The 19,715-nt window shown below is 42.6% G+C and overlaps 1 protein-coding gene across 2 annotated transcripts in view; it reads right to left on the bottom strand.

The window, feature by feature from the left end:
• Window positions 1–19,715, bottom strand: part of PTPN11 (protein tyrosine phosphatase non-receptor type 11) — a 99,224-nt gene that overhangs the window by 51,468 nt on the left and 28,041 nt on the right. For both annotated transcript variants that reach the window (XM_023203824.1, XM_023203831.1), the window contains exons 3-6: window positions 16,542–16,736; window positions 13,074–13,266; window positions 11,443–11,559; window positions 9,459–9,572 (exon numbers count right to left, since the gene is read on the bottom strand). In XM_023203824.1, coding sequence (XP_023059592.1) covers window positions 9,459–9,572; window positions 11,443–11,559; window positions 13,074–13,266; window positions 16,542–16,736 — 619 coding nt within the window. The remainder of the gene's footprint in view (window positions 1–9,458; window positions 9,573–11,442; window positions 11,560–13,073; window positions 13,267–16,541; window positions 16,737–19,715) is intronic.

Below are 19,715 nucleotides of genomic sequence, written 5' to 3'. Positions count from 1 at the left end.
TGTTGACCAGGCTGGTCTTGAACTCCTGACCTCAGGTAATCCACCCACCTCAGCCTCCCAAATTGTTGGGATTACAGGCGTGAGCCATCATGCCCGGCCCAAAAACCTTTTCAATATAACCATGCAAATATGGACTTCACCACAATGCACACGGCCGATTCAAGTGTACAATAACACACACACTGCAGACACAAAATTACAGAATTATAACTGGCCTTTTCATTTAGTTAGTGTCAGTCTCATTTGAGCAGAACTTTACTTTATTTCAACAAATCTAAAAATATTATCCATTTCTTTACATTCTTGAGCAGAGATACGGCAGGAAGTGAGAGATATTTACACAGATCACAAATGGACAATCTGTTGGACACAGTGGCATATGCCTGTAATTCCAGCCTCTCAGGAGGATCACTTGAGCCCAGGAGTTCAAGGCTGCAGTGCACTACGACAGTGCCTGTAAAGAGACACTGCACTCCAGCCTGGGCAAGATAGCGAGACCCCATCTCTTTAAAAAAAATTAATAATTGGCCAGGCATGGTGGCTCATGCCTGTAATCCCAACACTTCCGGAGCCCAAGGCAGGCAGATCACTTGAGATCAGGAGTTTGAGACCAGCCTGGCCAACATGGAGAAATCCCATCCCTACTAAAAATACAAAAAAATTGGCTGGGAGTGGTGGTGCATGCCTGTAATCCCAGCTACTTGGGTGGCGGAGGCACAAGAATCACTTGAACCCGGGAGGTGGGGGTTGCAGTGAGCTGAGATCACACCTCTGCACTCAAGCCCGGGTGACAGAGTGACACTCCATCTCAAAAATAATAATAATAATAACTAATAAAAAAGAAATAGGCAATCTGTAGGGAAAAAAATATTCAAAGACTTGGGTTTGCAATGTCTAGATCACACAACACATCCTAGAAGAAAATCATCAACCTGAATTTATTTCAGCAGCAAAGGAAAAAAGAACCAAAGAGCTTCACAAGAGACTTCACATTTTAAAGTGCATAAAAGGCAAAAGCAATGTCTTCTGGATAAAGATACCTGAAATGACATGTAGAATTTTACAGAACACCAGGAGCCGGGCATAGAAACAAATCAGAGTTAAATTACCAATGGCATTGCAATTTAGAGCTCTGGTTTGTTCTAAAGACTATCAGAGCATGCTGTAAGAAGAAAGTGATTCCAAATTTATCATCTTCCAGGAAACAACTAAGGTACAATCACTAAAATGATAATGCTTTACTATTGTGGATCAACTTTAGCTTCAGAGGATTTAAATTATGAGTATCTGCTTTCAAGTTTCTAATTTTTTCGATAATGGCTTATTCTGTTCTCAGCCTTATTTCCCTGGTTCCAACCTCAAAGAGCAATTTTTTAAAACAGACTGAATTTGAGAAGCAGGTACATAGGAGATCTAGAAAGCAGGCCATCAGCTATTTAGATATAGCTTCAATTTCCATGAAACGTTAACGCCCTAATTTAGTGCACAACAATTTTACCACCTCAGTCTGACCTCTATGGAGAGCCTGTAGAGTATAGATATGATCTCGTTATTTTCCACTTCCTCCTAAAGTCAACTCAATTTTTCCCTTTTGTTGTTAATAATGTATAAAAGATGACCACAATTTGAGATGTGACAGTGTGAAATCATCAGGTCAGCATTTAGAACCAACCATCTTTTTCCATGGCCAGAAGAGTCAGGCTAAGAGTTCCTTCTAACTCACATCTTGCCCCACCAATGGAATTTGCAAAAAATACCCCATTGCCACACAAGCCCTTCGTGAAAGTCTGACTTTGTTCCTAAGCTTTGCTCTAAGTGAACCTAGTATTAAAGAAGCTACCATGGTACCAGATAACGTGTAATGTTTTTGTTTTAAAGAAATTAATTTTTGCCAGGTGTGGTGGCTCACACTTTAGGAGGCCAAAGCAGGAGGATCATTTGAGCCCAGGAGTTTGAGACCAGCCTGGGCAACATAGCGAGACCCTCTTTTCTTCTTCTTCTTCTTCTTTTTTTACTTTGTGTGTCTATTATTTTAAATAATTTTAAAATGTTAAAAAATTTATTTTAAAAAATGCTGTAATTTTTAAGTTCATGGTCATTTAAACAAATGATCAACTCAGCTATCATTTGTAAAGGAAGTATAAGAGTCTACTGAATCTAGATTACAAAATAGCTCACTATTTTTTACATTTAACCAAAATTTTAATTAAAACAAGTAGTTTGCAAATGTTATACTAAAAAGTTAAAGCATGCTAACCAAAGTCATGTATAATAAAAGTTATAAATGAATAACCACCATTTTATAATACAGAACATAAAAAATGTTAATATTACCAATAGTCAGCAAAAGTAAAACAGGATGCATACACAAGGCTATTCACTGTAATTCTCTTTGGAATACATTTGGAAACTACCCAAATGCCCATCAATAGGTTGAATAAACTATGGTACAACTACACAATGGATTACTATACAGTAAAAAAATGAATGAAGACTATCTCTAGACACTACTATGGAGTGATGTCCACGACATTTAAAAAAGCAAGGTTAGAAAAAAGTACATAAAGTTATGTTATTGCTTAAGAAAAAAATGGGATATGGGAATATCGTCTTATATTTTTGAAATGTAATGATAAACCATAACTTTTCATACTATGGCTAAAATATAGACAGGAAAGGACAAGGACAGAAGGCAGACTTCTTTGAATATACTTTGTTTTTTCAATTTGACTATCAAAGTCAATATCTGTGTAATTATAAATAAAACTTAACAGAAAGAGATTTTTTAAATGAAACAAATAAACTAACCATGTACCCAGTCAGCATACAGCCACACAGAGAGAAGGACGATTACAAATGAATCTAAGGCACAGGAAGTTTTTTTATATATATTTGTTAAAAACAGAGTCCCTGCTCTGTCACCCTAGAGTACAGTATCACAATCATATCTCACTGCAGCTTCAAACTCCTGGGCTTAAGCCTACTCTCGCCACAGCTTCTCGATAGCTGGGACTACAGGTACGTGCCACCATGTCTGGTTAATTTTTAATTTTCTTTTGTAGAGACAGGGTCTCACTGTATTGCCCCAGCTGGTCTCAAACTCCTGAGCTCCAGCGATCCTCCCTTCTTGGCCTCCCAAAGTGCTGGGATTACAGGCGTGAGCCACTGTGCCCAGCAGCATACAGTAACTTGACTACACATTTTTGAAGGATTTTTTTTGAAAAATATTAAACTGTTTTCAGTAATCATATTATTGGGAAGTCATTATTCTGAGATTGCTGTGTGTAATGTGGGATAAAACAAATGAATAATCTTATTATGGCTTCAAGAAGTAGGATTTTTGGCACTAGAGAAAGGAGATACATGGGTAAGATCAATGAGGTTAGTAAAAATCTGGAAGCCCTGAGTTTGATTTGGAAGTATCAATTGAACCCATAATAGATTTCAAATCAGGAAAAAAAATCTGGCCAGGCTTGTTGGCTCACGCCTGTTGTATACTTATAATCCCAGCACATTGGGAGGCTGAGGCAGGAGGATCACTTGAGCTCTGGAGTTCGAGACCAACCTGAGCAACATAATAAGACCATATCTCTACTAAAAATAAAAATAAAACAATTAGCTGGGCATGGTGGTATGTGCCTGTAGTCCCAGCTACTCAGGAGGCTGAGGTAGAAAGATTGCTTGAGCCCAGACATTCAAGACCAGCCTGGGCAACAAAGTGAGACCTCATCATCTCTACAAAAAAAATCACCAGGCGTGGTGGCATGCACCTGTGGTCCCAACTACACAGGAAGCTGAGGCAGGAGGATCCCCCGAGGTCAAAAGTTCGCGACTGTGTGTTTGCGCCATTGCACACCAGCCTGAGCAACACAGCGAGACCTGCCTCAGAAAAAAAAAAAAGAAGAAGAAAAGAAAAAGAAAACTGCTTAGTAAGAAGGAAGAAATCAACAATGATTTCTCGGCAATGAAAAGCTTTTTATAGAAATATTTCAACCTAACAAATGAAGAGGAATGATAAAATCATAATATCACTACCATACAGTCCCTTATGAATTAATGGATCTAAGTAATAATGATCAGGAGCTGCTAAGAAAATCAGAGAAGAAACAACAGGACATAGCACCTCCTGATACACCACCATACATGCCGTCTTGCCAAAGAAAACTTATATCCAATAAAGTATCTAGATATATCAACTTCCAAGAAATATAAGGGATGGATACATGGTTAAGTCCACCACAGAGAGGCACTCAGCAAAATCCAGACTATAAGTAATTCTCAGGACAAAGGATCTGCTTTCTTCAACAGCAGAAAAGACAAGGGAGATGGGGAAGGAAGACAGAGCAAGAGAGATGGAAGGGGCGTCAAAGTATTCAAAACGACTTAAGATTTTTTTTTCTTTTTTGAGATGGAGTCTTACTCCGTCCCCAGGCTGGAGTGCAGTGGTGCGATCTCGGCTCACTGCAACTGCTGCCTCCAAGGTTCAAGCGATTCTCCTGCCTCAGCCTTCCGAGTAGCTGGGACTACAGGCATGCACCACCACGCCCAGCTAATTTTTGTATTTTTAATAGAGACGGGTTTTCACCATGTTGGCCAGGATGGTCTCAATCTCTTGCCCTCATGATCCAACCACCTCGGCCTCCCAAAGTGCTGGGATTACAGCTGTGTGCCACCACACCCAGCCTTAAGATTTTTAAAACAGAAATACTATGAGACTTAGCCAACCACAGTGTGTGAAGCTTATCTGAAAAATTATTGAACAAAATATTTTTTAATTATAAGACAACTGGTATAATATGAACAATGTTGGGTTATGGGGTACATTTTTAAGGATTCCACAAATATTGAAATATTTATAAATAAAAAATATGTCAGGGATAATTGATAAAGCTGATAATGGCATATCAAGATCCTTTATATGAATCTGTTTTATACACATTTGAAATTTTTTCATAATCAAGGTGGAAGAAAGCACTCCCAATTCAAACAAATTGCTGCCGGGCACAATGGCTCATGCCTGTAATCCCAGCACTTTGGGAGGCCGAGGTGGGTGGATCACCTGAGGTCGGAAGTTTGAGACCAGCCTGGCCAACATGGTGAAACCCCATCTCTACTAAAAATACAAAAACTAGCCAGGCGAGGTGGCGGGCACCCATAGTCCCAGCTACTCGGGAGGCTGAGGCAAGAGAATCACTTGAGCCCAGGAGGTGGAGGTTGCAGTGAGCTGAGAACGCACCACTGTACTTCAGCCTGGGCAACAGAGCGAGACTTTGTCTAAAAAGGAAAAAAAAACAAATTGCAAGTGTGTGTGTGTGTGTGTGTGTGTGTGTAGCAATCAGGAAAATGTGAATAGTGACTGATATATGTTAATATTAAGGAATTACTGTTAATAGTTTTAGATATGATAATGCTATTCAGGTTATAATTTTTTGAAATAAAATAGTTACAGATGAAAGATGTGTAAGATTTGCTTCAAGGCCGGGAACAGTGGTTCACACCTATAATCCCAGCACTTTGGGAGGCCAAGGCAGGCGGATCACCTGAGATCAGGAGTTAGAGACCAGCCTGGCCAACATAGTGAAAATGCCGTCCCTACTAAAACTATAAAAATTAGCTGGGCGTGGTGGTGCTCGCCTGTAATCCTAGGTACTCAGGAGGCTGGGGCACAAGAATCGCTTGAACCCGGGAGGTGGAGGTTGTAGTGAGCCAAGATCAAGCCACTGTACTCCAGCCTGGGGAACAGAGTGAGACTCTATCTCAAAAAAAAAAAAAAAGAATTATTTGCTTCAAGACAAGTCAGGGCTGGGGGAGTGAGTGGGGCATAGTCAAAAAAGATTGGCCATAATAGGCCGGGCACGGTGGCTCAAGACTGTGATTCCAGCACTTTGGGAGGCCGAGACGGGAGGATCACGAGGTCAGAAGATCGTGACCATCCTGGCTAACACGGTGAAACCCCGTCTCTACTAAAAAAAAAAAATACAAAAACCTAGCCGGGCGAGGTGGCGGGCGCCTGTAGTCCCAGCTACTCGGGAGGCTGAGGCAGGAGAATGGCGTAAACCCAGGAGGCAGAGCTTGTAGTGAGCTGAGATCTGGCCATTGCACTCCAGCCTGGGCAACAGAGCGAGACTCCGTCTCAAAAAAAATGATTGGCCATAATATCAACAGTTGTTAATGCTAGGTGTCAGGTATACTGCTATAACTATCCCGTTCTCTCTAATTTTGATTATAATTGAAATTTTCTGCACTAAAAAATTTTGGAAAAATTGGTTTTCCATTCAATTTTGATGAGCGATTTCTAAAACTTCTGTATCTCCCCATCTTACCTCATGAGGCTTTATGAAAGTGAAATGAAGTGAACATAATGAAATGAATGACTGCTGAAATGCTGCCTTTTATTATCTAGGCAGGTGGGGGACAAGAAAGGCAACAGTGAGGCTGAGATTTCAAAATTCTGACTCATTATGTTTATCATCAATTTTTTTTTTCTTTTGGGACAGGTTCCTGTTGCTCAGGCTGAAGTGCACCGGTGTGATCTCAGCTCACTGCAGCCTCAACCTCCCAGGCTCAAGCAATCCTCCTACCTCAACCCCCAGAGTAGCTATGACTGTGGGTGTGCACCACCACACCCGGCTACTTTTTGTATTTTTTGTAGAGAAGGGGTTTTACCATGTTACCCAGCCTGGTCTCAAACTCCTGGAATCAAGTGATCTGCCTGCCTCTCCCTCTCAAAGCGCTGAGATTACAGGAGTGAACCACCATGCCCAGCCTATCATCACTTTTTCATTGATGCTTTTCATCACTGTTTTCCTTCTCTCAACTAGAAGCTCCCTTTAAAGGCAGTAACCCTATCTGTCTTGTTCACCAGTGTCTTCAGAGCCTAACCCAATGCCTGGGATGAGAGAATAAACTCAAATTCAAGTCTGTGTTCAGCAATGTTGAGCAAGGACTGAGAATGTTCTATTCTACACCCCTCCCCAGTGCTGGAATTCAATCAATATCTGTGGTACGAGCCAGGCACAGTGGCTCACGCATGTAATTTCAACACTTTGAGAGGCCAAGACAGGAGAATTGCTTGAGCTCAGAAGTTCAAGACCAACCTGAGTAACAGAGTGAGACCCCATATCTACAAAAAATAAAAAATTAGCCGGGTATGGTGGTGCACACCTGTAGTCCCAGCTACTCAGGAGGCTAAGGTGGGAGGATGGCGTGAGCCCAGAAGTTGGAAGCTGCAGTGAGCTATAATTGCACCACTACACTCCAGTCTGGGCAGCAAAGTGAGACCCTGTCTCAGAAGGAAAAAAAGAAAACAAAACAAACAAAAAAAAACTGTGGCATGAAGGTTGAACAATTTACTTAACCTCCCTTAGGTCCCTCAGCTGGAAAATGGGAAATCATATCTATGTCAGCAAGCTGTTCAGACATAGTGTGGCTAAAAGGACTTTATTTGCCCAGTCATTCACTTACTCATTCATTCCACAAATACTTATAAATTGTAGTCCTACAAAAAGCATAGAATAATCATTCCCATAAAACAGAACAGGAAAATAAAATGATGTAAACATGAGTTAAATGTAAATACTCATTCAACAAACATTTATGGAGTTTGTACCGTGTACCAGGCACTGTGCTACGTGCTGGGGAAAACTGCGAAGGTAAATATGCCAGAATCCTTGTTTTTGAAGTTTTCTGTCAAACGGATGAGGAGAAAACAAACGAAAGAGATCACATTGTCAATGGGTAAGTGACATAGAAGAGTGCAATGGGAACGCAGCACATTCCCATCAGGGACATTCTCCAACCCAAGTTAGTTTCAGGAAAGAGATCAGTTCACTTAAAGTCAGGAAACAACAGATGCTGGAGAGGATGCGGAGAAATAGGAACACTTTTACATTGTTGGTAGGAGTGTAAATTAGTTGAACCATTGTGCATGACAGTATGGTGATTCCTCAAGGATCTAGAACCAGAAATACCATTTGACCCAGCAATCCCATTACTGGGTATATACCCAAAGGATTATAAATCATTCTACTATAAAGACATATGCACATGTATGTTTATTGCAGCACTACTTAAAATAGCAAAGACTTGGAACCAACCCAAATGCCCATCAATGATAGACTAGATAAAGAAAATGTGGCACATATACACCATGGAATACTATGCAGCCATAAAAAAGAATGAGTTCATGTCTTTGCAGGGTCATGGATGAAGCTGGAAACCATCATTCTCAGCAAACTAACACAGGAACAGAAAACCAAACAATAAGAACACGTGGACACAGGGAAGGGAACATCACACACACTGTCTGGGGATGGGGGGCAAACTCCTGGATTCAAGTGGTCCGCCTGCCACACCCTCTCAAAGTGCTGAGATTACAGGAGTGAGCCACCACACCCAGCCTATCATCACTTTTTCACTGATGCATTAAAGGGGAGGGAGAGCATTAGGACAAATACCTAATGCATGCAGGGCTTAAAACCTAGATGATGGGTTGTTGTGTGCAGCAAACCACCATGACACATGTATACCTATGTAACAAACCTGCACGTTCTGCACATACATCCCAGAACTTAAAGTATAATAAACAAAAATAATTTAAAAAAAAAAGAAATCAGTTCACTTAACTTACCAGAGTCATCAATTTGAACTCTGAAATTAAAGCCACCACATTTCGCACATCAAGGCGGGTGGATCACTTGAGCCCAAGAGTTCAAGACCAGCCTGGGCAACATTGCAAAACCCCATATCTACAAAAAAATACAAAAATTAGATGGGCGTGGTGGCGTGTGCCTGTAGTCCCAGCTACTCAGGAAGCTGAAATAGGAGGATCACTTGAGCCCAAGAGTTCAAGACCAGCCTGGGCAATACTGCAAAACCTCATCTCTACCAAAACTACAAAAATTAGCAGGGTATGGTGGCATATGCCTGTAGTACCAGCTACTCAGGAGGCTGAGATGGGAGGATCACTTGAGCCCAGGGAGGTCGGGGCTGCAGTGAACCGAGATCACGTCACTACGCTCCAGCCTTGGTGACAGAGCAAGACCCTGTCAAAAAAAAAAAAAGCCACCACAAGGTGCTTCTCTTTTATTCATACCCATTTGCTGCACTAAGGCTATAGATTCTTTCTAAAGACCCCAGTGCATGTTGGAGATCTTCCAAAGAAATTAGATCCTTTTGTTTCTCTGAGATTTTGCCACCAGTCCAAACCAAAAGAGCCAAATGGAGCGGCTGGCACATCCATTGACTACTCACTGCCAACTCCCTTCGCTCAGAACACAATGCTCTTTTATTTCGAAGAAGCCCTCGCAGCAACTTGTTCCACGTCAATCAATGGCCGAATTAAAAAAGGACGTCAGTTTCAACTCTCTCAGATCCAATTCCAAACACAAGACCAACTTCTCCTCCACTAAAAATAGGATATAACAACTCAGGAAAAAAACGGTTTTTTAATAACTTACCTCAAATTCTTCCCAAAAGCCTTGTTTGACTTTATCTGTGGTCTCAGCTAATTTGCTTAGTTCTCGAACTCTGCTTTCTATTTCAGCAGCATTTATACGAGTCGTGTTAAGGGGCTGATCGAGTACGGCAGTTGATGTAAAATAAAGAAAATATTACAGTAAAGGTTGTTAATGCAAAAAAAAAACACTTCCCTGTTGATATTCATAAAGGCACGGACAGAGGGTTCGTAGGACCCTGTAATTCACAATAAAGGTTTTCAAATAGTTTCACCACCTTTTCTGTTCAGCCAGAAAATGTGTCTTTCTTCAGTCTCCACATACACTTTATTCTGCTGATATAAATTCAAGTCTATTTTTCCTTTTTTTTTTTTTTTGAGACGGAGTATTGCTCTGTCGCCCAGGCTGGAGTGCAGTGGCGTGATCTTGGCTCACTGCAAACTCCGCCTCCCAGGTTCACGCCATTCTCCTGCCTCAGCCTCCTGAGTAGCTGGGACTACAGGCACCCACCACCACACCCGGCTAATTTTTTGTATTTTTGGTAGAGACGGGGTTTCACCGTGTTAGCCAGGATGGTCTCAATCTCCTGACCTTGTGATCCGCCAGCCTTGGCCTCCCAAAGTGCTGGGGTTACAGGCGTGAGCCACCACGCCCAGCCAAGTCTATTTTTCTTTATGAATAGACTACAACATTATTTAGAGAGATTATATCATTTTCCACTATCATAAAGGTGAACTTTGAAATAGCAACAATGCCAAAGTGAGTAAGTGAGGTTACCTAAAGGTAACCAGAAGTGGATTTATAATGAAAATTTGCTTTAAAACTGTGTACGGCCTTAGGCAAGGCACAGTGGCTCATGCCTATAATCCCAGCAGTTTGAGAGGCTGAGGCAGGCAGATCACTTGAGGTCAGGAGTTCAAGACCAGCCTGGCTACATGGTGAAACCCCATCTCTACTAAAAACACAAAACTTAGCTGGGTGTAGTGGCACCACCTCTAATCCCAGCTACTCAGGAGACTGATGCAGGAGAAGCTCTTGAAGCCGGGACACAGAGGTTGCAGTGAGCCAAGAACACGCCACTACCTTCCAGCCTGGGCGACAGAGCAAAACTCTGTCTCAAAACAAAACAAAAAACCTCTGTAAGGCCTTTCACAAATAAATATGGGAATAATATAAATCTGGAATACGTTTCCAAGTACTATAGGAAGCAGTCAGTAAGTGGAGTCATAAGAAGAAAAGATTTAGGGCTGGGTGTGGTGGCTCATGCCTGTAATCCCAAAACTTTGGGAGGCTGAGGCAGGCGGATCACCTAAGATCGGGAATTCGAGACCAGCCTGGCCAACATGGTGAAACCTCGTCTCTATCAAAAATACAAAAATTAGCCAGGCATAGTGGCAGGCACCTGTAGTCCCAGCTAATCAGGAGGCTGAGACAGGAGAATCGCTTGAACCCAGGAAGTAGAGGTTGCAGTGAGCCAAGATTGCACCACTGCACTCCAGACTGGCTGACAGAGTAAGACTGTCTCAAAAAAAAAAAAAAAGATTTGATGAGTTGAAGCTGGGATGGGTACACGGAGGCTGATGACACTATTCTGTCTATCTCTGTATATCTGCAAAATTCTCTATTAGGACTTTTTTAAGATTTTTTTTTTTTTTTTTGAGACAGAGTTTTGCTCTTGTTGCCCAGGCTGGAGTGCAATGGCACAGTCTCAGCTCACCACAACCTCCACCTCCCAGGTTCAAGCGATTCTCCTGCCTCAGCCTTCCCAAGTAGCTGGGATTATAGGCTCGCACCACCAAGCCTGGCTAATTTTGTATTTTTAGTAGAGATGGGGTTTCTCCATGTGGGTCAGGCTGGTCTTGAACTCCCGAACTCAGGTGATCCACCCACCTCGGCCTCCCAAAGTGCTGGGATTACAGGCGTGAGCCACCGCGCTCGGCTTTTTTAAGTTTTTAAGGAGAAAGCTTGACCTTTCCAATCCGCTCACCTGCTTGAGTTGTAGTACTGTACCCAATGTTTCCACCATAGGATTCTTCTTGTAATGTTCCACAAGATCTGTCAAAGAATCAAACCGTTCTCCTCCGCCAACGTCATATTTCAGTTCCTTTGAAGATAAACAGATGACATTTATTATTTGTTATCTTTATGTTACATTGGTGTTTTCAAGCACTCTCATATTCACTGCAGCATTATTCACAATAGCTAGTATATGGAGAAAACTTAAATGTCCATCAAAAGATAGATAATAGGCTGGGTGCAGTGGCTCATGCCTATAATTCCAGCACTTTGGGAGGCCAAGATGGGCGGATCACTTGAAGTCAGGAGTTCGAGACCAGTCTGGCCAACATGGTGAAACCCCGTACCCACTAAAAATACAAAAATTAGCCAGGCTTGGTGGCGGACGCCTGTAATCCCTGCTACTCAGGAGGGTGAGGCACGAGAATCACTTGAGCCCAAGTGGCAGAGGTTGCAGTGAGCCAACTGCACTTCAGCCTGGGTGACAGAGGGAGACTCTGTCTCAAAAACAAAGATAAATAATAAAAATGTGGTGTGTGTATACAAATATACTAAAAGCATAAATATACTCAATATACTCAAGTATAATAATATAGTAAATATGCTAATATACTAATATACTAACCATACTAATACATTAAGTATAATAAAAGCATATATGACCTTGACTAAGTGAGCAAAGAAAATCTGCCTTTGGATCAGGCACAGTAGTTCACATCTGTAATCCTAACACTTTGGGAGGTTGAAGGAGGCAAGCCTCTTGAGCCCTAGTTCAAGACCACCCTGGGCAATGTGGCGAAACACCATCTCTACAAAAAACACAAACACTAGCTGGGCATGGTGGCACACACCTGTAGTCCCAGCTACTCAAGAGGGTGAGCGAAGGAAGATCAACTGAGCCCAGGGAGGTTGAGGCTGCAGTGAGCCGTGACAGAGCAAGACCCAGTCTCAAATGAATAAATAAATAAATATTTAAAAAATAAATAAATAAACAGAAGGCTGGGCACAGTGGCTCACACCTGTAATCCCAGCACTTTGGGAGGCCGAGGCGGGTGGATCACGAGGTCAAGAGATCAAGACCATCCTGGCCAACATGGTGAAACCCCATCTCTACTAAAATAAATACAAAAAATTAGCCAGGCATGGTGGCAGTCACCTGTAATCCCAGCTACTTGGTAGGCTGAGGCAGAAGAATTACTTGAACCCAGGAGGCGGAGGTTGCAGTGAGCCGAGATCACGCCATTGCACTCCAGCCTGGGCAAAAAGAGCAAAACTGTCTCGCCAAAAAAAAAAAAAAAAACAGAAAGACAATCTGACTTTGAATGTAACGGTGTTTGTCTTCTTCCAGCAGAAAAATCACCCAAAGATTTGGGTCACCAGACCCAATGTGGTGAAACTCCATCTCTAGGTGACAGGGCAAGACTCTGTCTAAAAAACATAAATTAATTAATTAATTAGAATAAAATAAATAAATAAATATTTAAAAAAAAAAAAAAAAAAAAAGACAATCTGACTTTGAATGTAATGGTGTCTGTCTTCTTCCAGCAGAAAAATCACCCAAAGACAACATCTTGCCAGGCCCATAGTTCAACTGAGATTTACCTGACAGCGAATCATAACATGGGTCACTTTAGACTTGCCGTCATTGCTCTCCCCTTTGTCATCACCAGTGCGCACAGAGAGAACAAAATCTCCAGGGTGACTCTGGCTCTCTCGTACAAGAAAACTACCATGTTTTCCTTTTTCGGTTAATAATTTCTCTGCTTCTTTCCCAGAGAGGTGTCCATGAAACCACCTAAAGTTTTTAAAAAATAAAAAAGAATTTAGCTCTACTATGGGTTTATGTTGTTCTTTCACAAAACTACTACATACAGTCAGCTCTCCTAAACACAATTAAAAAACAGACACATTCCTCCAAGGGACTGATCAATCCCACCTGAGACAGAAAATTTGCATCCCATGACGGCAGGAAAAACTGCAAAGATGGTAAGAATGACCACTAAACTTCTTAAATGAGCCCACAGTCCTTTAGAGACAAATGCCCCCAATCTTTCCCGTTTTTTTTTTTTAAATCCCTCCTCTTTTAAAAATGCAATTTGCCATTCATCCACTGTCCAATCTTAAAAGGACCAACTATTTAATTATAGCCATTTAAATAAGTTACAGGACAGGTATAGTGGCTAATGCCTGTAATCCCAACACTTTGGAAGGCCAAGGCAGGAAGATCACTCGAGGTCGGAGTTCAAGGCCAGTCTGGGCAACACAGTGAAATCTATCTTTACAAAACAATTAAAAATTAGCATGGTGGCATCTGCCTGTAATTCCAGCTACAATATGAGGCCGAGGCAGGAGGATCACTTGGGTCCAGGAGATCGAGACTGCAGTAAGCTATGACCATGCCACCACACTCTAGCTTGGGTGACAGAGCAAGACCCTGTCTCAAAAATAAATAAAGTCAGCCAGACACAGTGGCTCACGCCTGTAATCCCAACACTTTGGGAGACTGAGGCAGGTGGATCACCTGAGGTCAAGAGTTTGAGACCAGCGTGACCAACATGGTGAAACCCTGTCTCTGCTAAAAATAAAAAATTAGCTGGGCATGGTGGCGAGTGCCTGTAATCCCAGCTACTCACGAGGCTGAGGCAGGAGAATCACTTGAACCCGGGAGGTGGAGGTTACAGCGAGCCGAGATCGCATCATTGCACTCCAGCCTGGGTGACAAGAGCGAAACTCCATCTCAAAAAAAATAATTAATTAATTAAAAAAATAAAGTTGTGGGCCGGGCGCGGTGGCTCAAGCCTGTAATCCCAGCACTTTGGGAGGCCGAGACGGGCGGATCACGAGGTCAGGAGATCGAGACCATCCTGGCTAACACGGTGAAACCCCATCTCTACTAAAAAATACAAAAAACTAGCCGGGCGAGGTGGTGGGCGCCTGTAGTCCCAGCTACTGGGGAGGCTGAGGCAGGAGAATGGTGGGAACCCGGGAGGCGGAGCTTGCAGTGAGCTGAGATCCGGCCACTGCACTCCAGTCTGGGCGACAGAGCAAGACTCCGCCTTAAAAAAAATAAATAAATAAAAAATAAAGTTGTAATAAAAAGTTGTAATGGAGACGGGCGCAGTGGCTCATGCCTATAATCCCAGCACTTTGAGAGGCCGAGGTGGGCAGATCACCTGAGGTCAGGAGTTCGAGTCTAGCCTGGTCTCTACTAAAAATACAAAAATTAACTGGGCATGGTGGCACATGCCTGTAGTCCTAGCTACTTGGGAGGCTGAGGCAAGAGAATTACTTGAATCTGGGAGGCGGAGGTTGTAGTAAGCCAAGATCACGCCACTTGACTCCAGCCTGGGTGACAGAGTAAGACCCCATCTCAAATAAAAAAAAAAAAAAAAAGAAAAAGTTGTAATAGAGACAGAAAATCATTTTGAATGTTTGCCCTTGCTTTGGCATGTAAACACTCAATTAAAAAGGATCTTCATTATAAATTAATTCAAACATTTCAACCTTTTCCGTATATACAACCTGTACTTCAACAGCCTCCAGTGTCTTTGGACTATATCCTAGGTGATCATCTCAAACTGCGTAATGCACATAAGACTTGGAGTAAAAATGAGGGATTTTGCTAAAAATATGAATTCCCAGACTCCACAGCCAGCAATATCAATACACTTAAGTCTGAATGAGGCCCAGGAATCTGCATTTAAACCAGCACATCAGACAGTCCCAATGCAGGCATCCAAGGCCATCCGAGGACAGAATTTGAGACAATACTGCTCCATGTTACTATGGGAAGCATTTTAACCTAGTTCTATTAATAAAGTGGCTTTTTCCCTCAGGATCTTGGTCAGAAAGCAAGCACTATTATGGCAGGTGGTGTTAATGGCTCATCATCAAACGAATAAACTTTGAGTTATTTTTCATCCACACTCAACTGAAAACAGTAAAATTTAGAAATAAACTGTACAGAGTTGGCTGACAGCCTTTTGCCTGAAGCTATAGTGGTAGCTAGAGAAACAAATTATCAGCACATAATAGCACTGACATAAAGGTATAAGCTAAAAAAATCATACCTGAAGACACAAAATATACAAACTAAGAGATCCTGAATTTGCACCAAGTCAGAGAGGAGATTGGGAGTGTACAAAACAAATACAATCAATAAATAAATCAAGCCCATGCTTTCATCAGGCTAGTTCCAATACAGGGGGAAAGATCTAGAAAATAACACAATTCTCTCTAAGCAAGGTCACTCTCACATAATTGTGGAGATAACATTAAAGGAATTGATGAAAAAGCTGACCCTCTGAGCTCTCTGCTTTTCCACTTCTGAGCTTAAACTGACATCTGTTGGTGGCACTGCTGAATAACTGGTCAAGAGCCACCATAGAAAACTGCTGCTATTTTGGTGTCTCCATTATCATTTGTTTCCTTCTAATAACTCTCAAAGATTATCCGCCAAAGTTCAGTAAGTCTTAAAACTAATACATGTAACCAAGTATATGTAGGAATGCTATAAAATCCCTATAGGATGAGTGTAAGTAACACTGATTAAAACTTTCGCAAGAAAAAGGTACTCTGAAAATAATTTGATGCTATTAGTCTCACTTTAATAATTCTTTAAAGATTACAGCTCAAAAAACAGTCACAAGCCTTTGGAGTCAGAGTGTCATACACAGGCCGGGCGCGGTGGCTCAAGCCTGTAATCCCAGCACTTTGGGAGGCCGAGACGGGCGGATCACGAGGACAGGAGATCGAGATCATCCTGGCTAACACGGTGAAACCCCGTCTCTACTAAAAAATACAAAAAACTAGCCGGGCGAGGTGGCGGGCGCCTGTAGTCCCAGCTACTCGGGAGGCTGAGGCAGGAGAATGGCGTAAACCCGGGAGGCGGAGCTTGCAGTGAGCTGAGATCTGGCCACCGCACTCCAGCCTGGGAGACAGAGCCAGACTCCGTCTCAAAAAAAAAAAAAAAAAAAAAAAAGAAAGTCATACACAGACCTCAGTCATGCATTTCTGACACATAGGGCACAAGGGAGCAACAGACTTTGTGGTCACTAAAATGTTACTGACCTTTCAGAGGTAGGATCTGCACAGTTCAGAGGATATTTAAGCTCAATAACATCTCCATTCTTCTCTTTTAATTGCCCGTGATGTTCCATGTAATACTGAACCAACTCAGCCAAAGTGGCAAATTTCTCCCCTCCATATAGGTCATAGTAATCACCAGTGTTCTGAATCTTGATGTGGGTGACAGCTCCATTTCTTCTAAAATAGTCCATTGGAAAGGGAGGTAAGGGGACAAATAATGAGTTACACCAGTAAAATCAGATCTCATATTCCATGTCAGATTTCACCTCAATGTTGAAAGAAACCCAAGAAACGAATTTACCCATTCCCTATAAGAAATATGATGGGTGGGCCGGGCGCGGTGGCTCAAGCCTGTAATCCCAGCACTTTGGGAGGCTGAGACGGGTGGATCACGAGGTCAGGAGATCGAGACCACCCTGGCTAACACGGTGAAACCCCGTCTCTACTAAAAATACAAAAAATTAGCCGGGCGAGGTGGCCGGCGCCTGTGGTCCCAGCTACTGGGGAGGCTGAGGCAGGAGAATGGCGTGAACCCGGGAGACGGAGCTTGCAGTGAGCTGAGATCCGGCCACTGCACTCCAGCCTGGGTGACAGAGCAAGACTCCGTCTCAAAAAAAAAAAAAAAGAAAAAGAAAAAAGAAATATGATGGGTGAAATAACCACATAGTCAACCAACTCAACACAAAGGTCTTTATTACTTTGTTTACCTTGCATATGTTTGCTCTTGTTGCCCAGGCTGGAGTGCAATGGCGTGATCTTGCCTCACCACAACCTTTGCCTCCCAGGTTCAAGCAATTCTCCTGCCTCAGCCTCCTGAGAAGCTGGGATTACAGGCATGCGCCACCACACTCAGCTAATTTTGTATTTTTAGTAGAGATGGGGCTTCTCCATTTTGGTCAGGCTGGTTTCAAACTCCTAACCTCAGGTGATCCACCCACCTCAGCCTCCCAAAGTGCTGGGCGTGAGCCACCACGCCCGACCTATCTGGTGTATCTTCTATTTTGAATGACTGGCCTATCGAATTGCATATATTAAGTAACAATAACTGAATAGCTACCAAAAAACATTTTGCTTTTTAATCATAAAAACATATAAACAAACAGTGCTATATTACTATTCATACAATGGAATACTATGCATTGCATAAATTGCTGTTACTATTCATACAATGGGATACCATGTAGAAATTTTTTTGTTTGTTTGTTTGTTTGCTTTTTTGTTTTTGAGACAGAGTCTCACTCTGTTGCCCAGGCTGGAGTACAGTGGCACAATCTCGGCTCACTGCAAGCTCCACGTCCCAGATTCACGCCATTCTCCTGCCTCAGCCTCCCAAGTAGCTGGGACTACAGGCGCCCGCCACCATGCCAGGCTAATTTTTTTTGTATTTTTAGTAGAAACAGGGTTTCACCCTGTTAGCCAGGATGGTATCCGTCTCCTGACCTCGTGATCTGCCCACCTCTGCCTCCCAAAGCGCTGGGATTACAGGCATGAGCCACCGTGCCCGGCTACTATGCAGCAATTTAAAAAAAAAAAACAAAAAACAATGATGGCCAGGCACGGTGGCTCACGTCTGTAATCCCAGCATTTTGGGAGGCTGAGGTGAGAGGATCACCTGAGGTCAGGAGTTCGAGACCAGCCTGGCCAACACGGTGAAACCCCGTCCCTACTAAAAATACAAAAATTAGCCAGGTGTGGTGGCGGGCGCCTATAATCCCACCTACTGGGGAGGCTGAGGCAGGAGAATTGCTTGAACCTGGGAGGCAGAGGTTGCGGTGAGCCAAGATCACGCCACTGCACTCCAGCCTGGGCAACAAGAGTGAAACTCTGACTCAAAAAAAATAAAAATAAAAATAAAAAGATACATGTAATTTTAAAGACACATGACACAGTTTTGAATATGAGGTAGTGTTATCCCAAAGCACAAAACAATATATGCAAAAGGTTACTACATTCATGGAGGCATTATATATCATTTTAAAATACTGGACACAACTAAATCGCTACCTGCTGGTGACAGTATATAGAAGTTATGAAATATTCACACGATAGAATGCTATCCAGCTGATTAAAAAGATGAGAGAGATCACTAAAAGATTTAGGTAAGTGAAAAAAAATTACAAAGAAATATATTTAATGTTCTACTTGATGTGTAAAAATAAAAGGAAAATAGTAATAAAAATATAAATTTGCTTATTTTTGTAAAAAGAAACAGGGCTGGGCACGGTGGCTCATGTCTATAATCCCAGCACTCTGGGAGACCGAGGCAGGCAGATCCCTTGAGGTCAAGAGTTTGAGATTAGCCTGGACAACGTGGTGAAACCCCATCATTACTAAAAATACAAAAATTAGCTGGGTGTGGTGGTGTAATCCCAACTACTTAGGTGGCTGCGTCATCAAAATCACTTGAACCCAGGAGGCGGAGGTTGCAGTGAGCTAAGATTGTGCCACTACACTCCGGTCTGGGCAACAAAGCAAGATTGTCTCAAAAAAAAAAAAGAAAGAAAGAAAAAGAATGAAAGAAACACATAAGAATAAACAAGAAATTAATAGAAATGGCTACCTACAGGATGGAGATAGTGTGGTGCAAGGGAGTAGAAGTAAGAATGAGACTTCTCAGGCCAGGCGCGATAGCTCACGCCTGTTACCCCAGCACTTTGGGAGGCCAGGCAGGTGGATCACTTTAAGTCAGGAGGTCAGGACCAGCCTGGCCAACATGGTAAAACCTAGTCTCTACAAAAAATACAAAAATTAACCGTGCATGGCAGCACACGCCTGTAATCCTAGCTACTCAGGAGGCTGAGGCAGAAGAACTGCTTAAACCCAGGAGGCTGAAGTTGCAGTGACCCAAGATTGTGGCCACTGCACTCCAGCCTAGGCGAAAGAGTGAGACTTTGTCTCGGGAAAAAAAAAAAAAGGGTCAGGCATGGTAGCTCATGCCTGTAATTCCAGCACTTTGGGAGGCCAAGGCAGGTGGATCACCTGAGGTCAGGAGTTTGAGACAAGCCTGGTCAACATGGTGAAACCCCATCTCTACTAAAAATACAAAAATTAGCTGGGCATGGTGGAACACACCTGTAATCCCAGCTACTCTGGAGGCTGAGGCAGGAGAATGGCTTGAACCCAGGAGGCAGAGGTTGCAGTGAGCTGAGATCATGC

The sequence above is a fragment of the Piliocolobus tephrosceles genome, chromosome 10 (genome assembly GCF_002776525.5).
Source record: "Piliocolobus tephrosceles isolate RC106 chromosome 10, ASM277652v3, whole genome shotgun sequence".
In the NCBI taxonomy this organism is placed as follows: domain Eukaryota; kingdom Metazoa; phylum Chordata; class Mammalia; order Primates; family Cercopithecidae; genus Piliocolobus; species Piliocolobus tephrosceles.
This window is presented reverse-complemented; position numbering and strand designations above follow the sequence as displayed.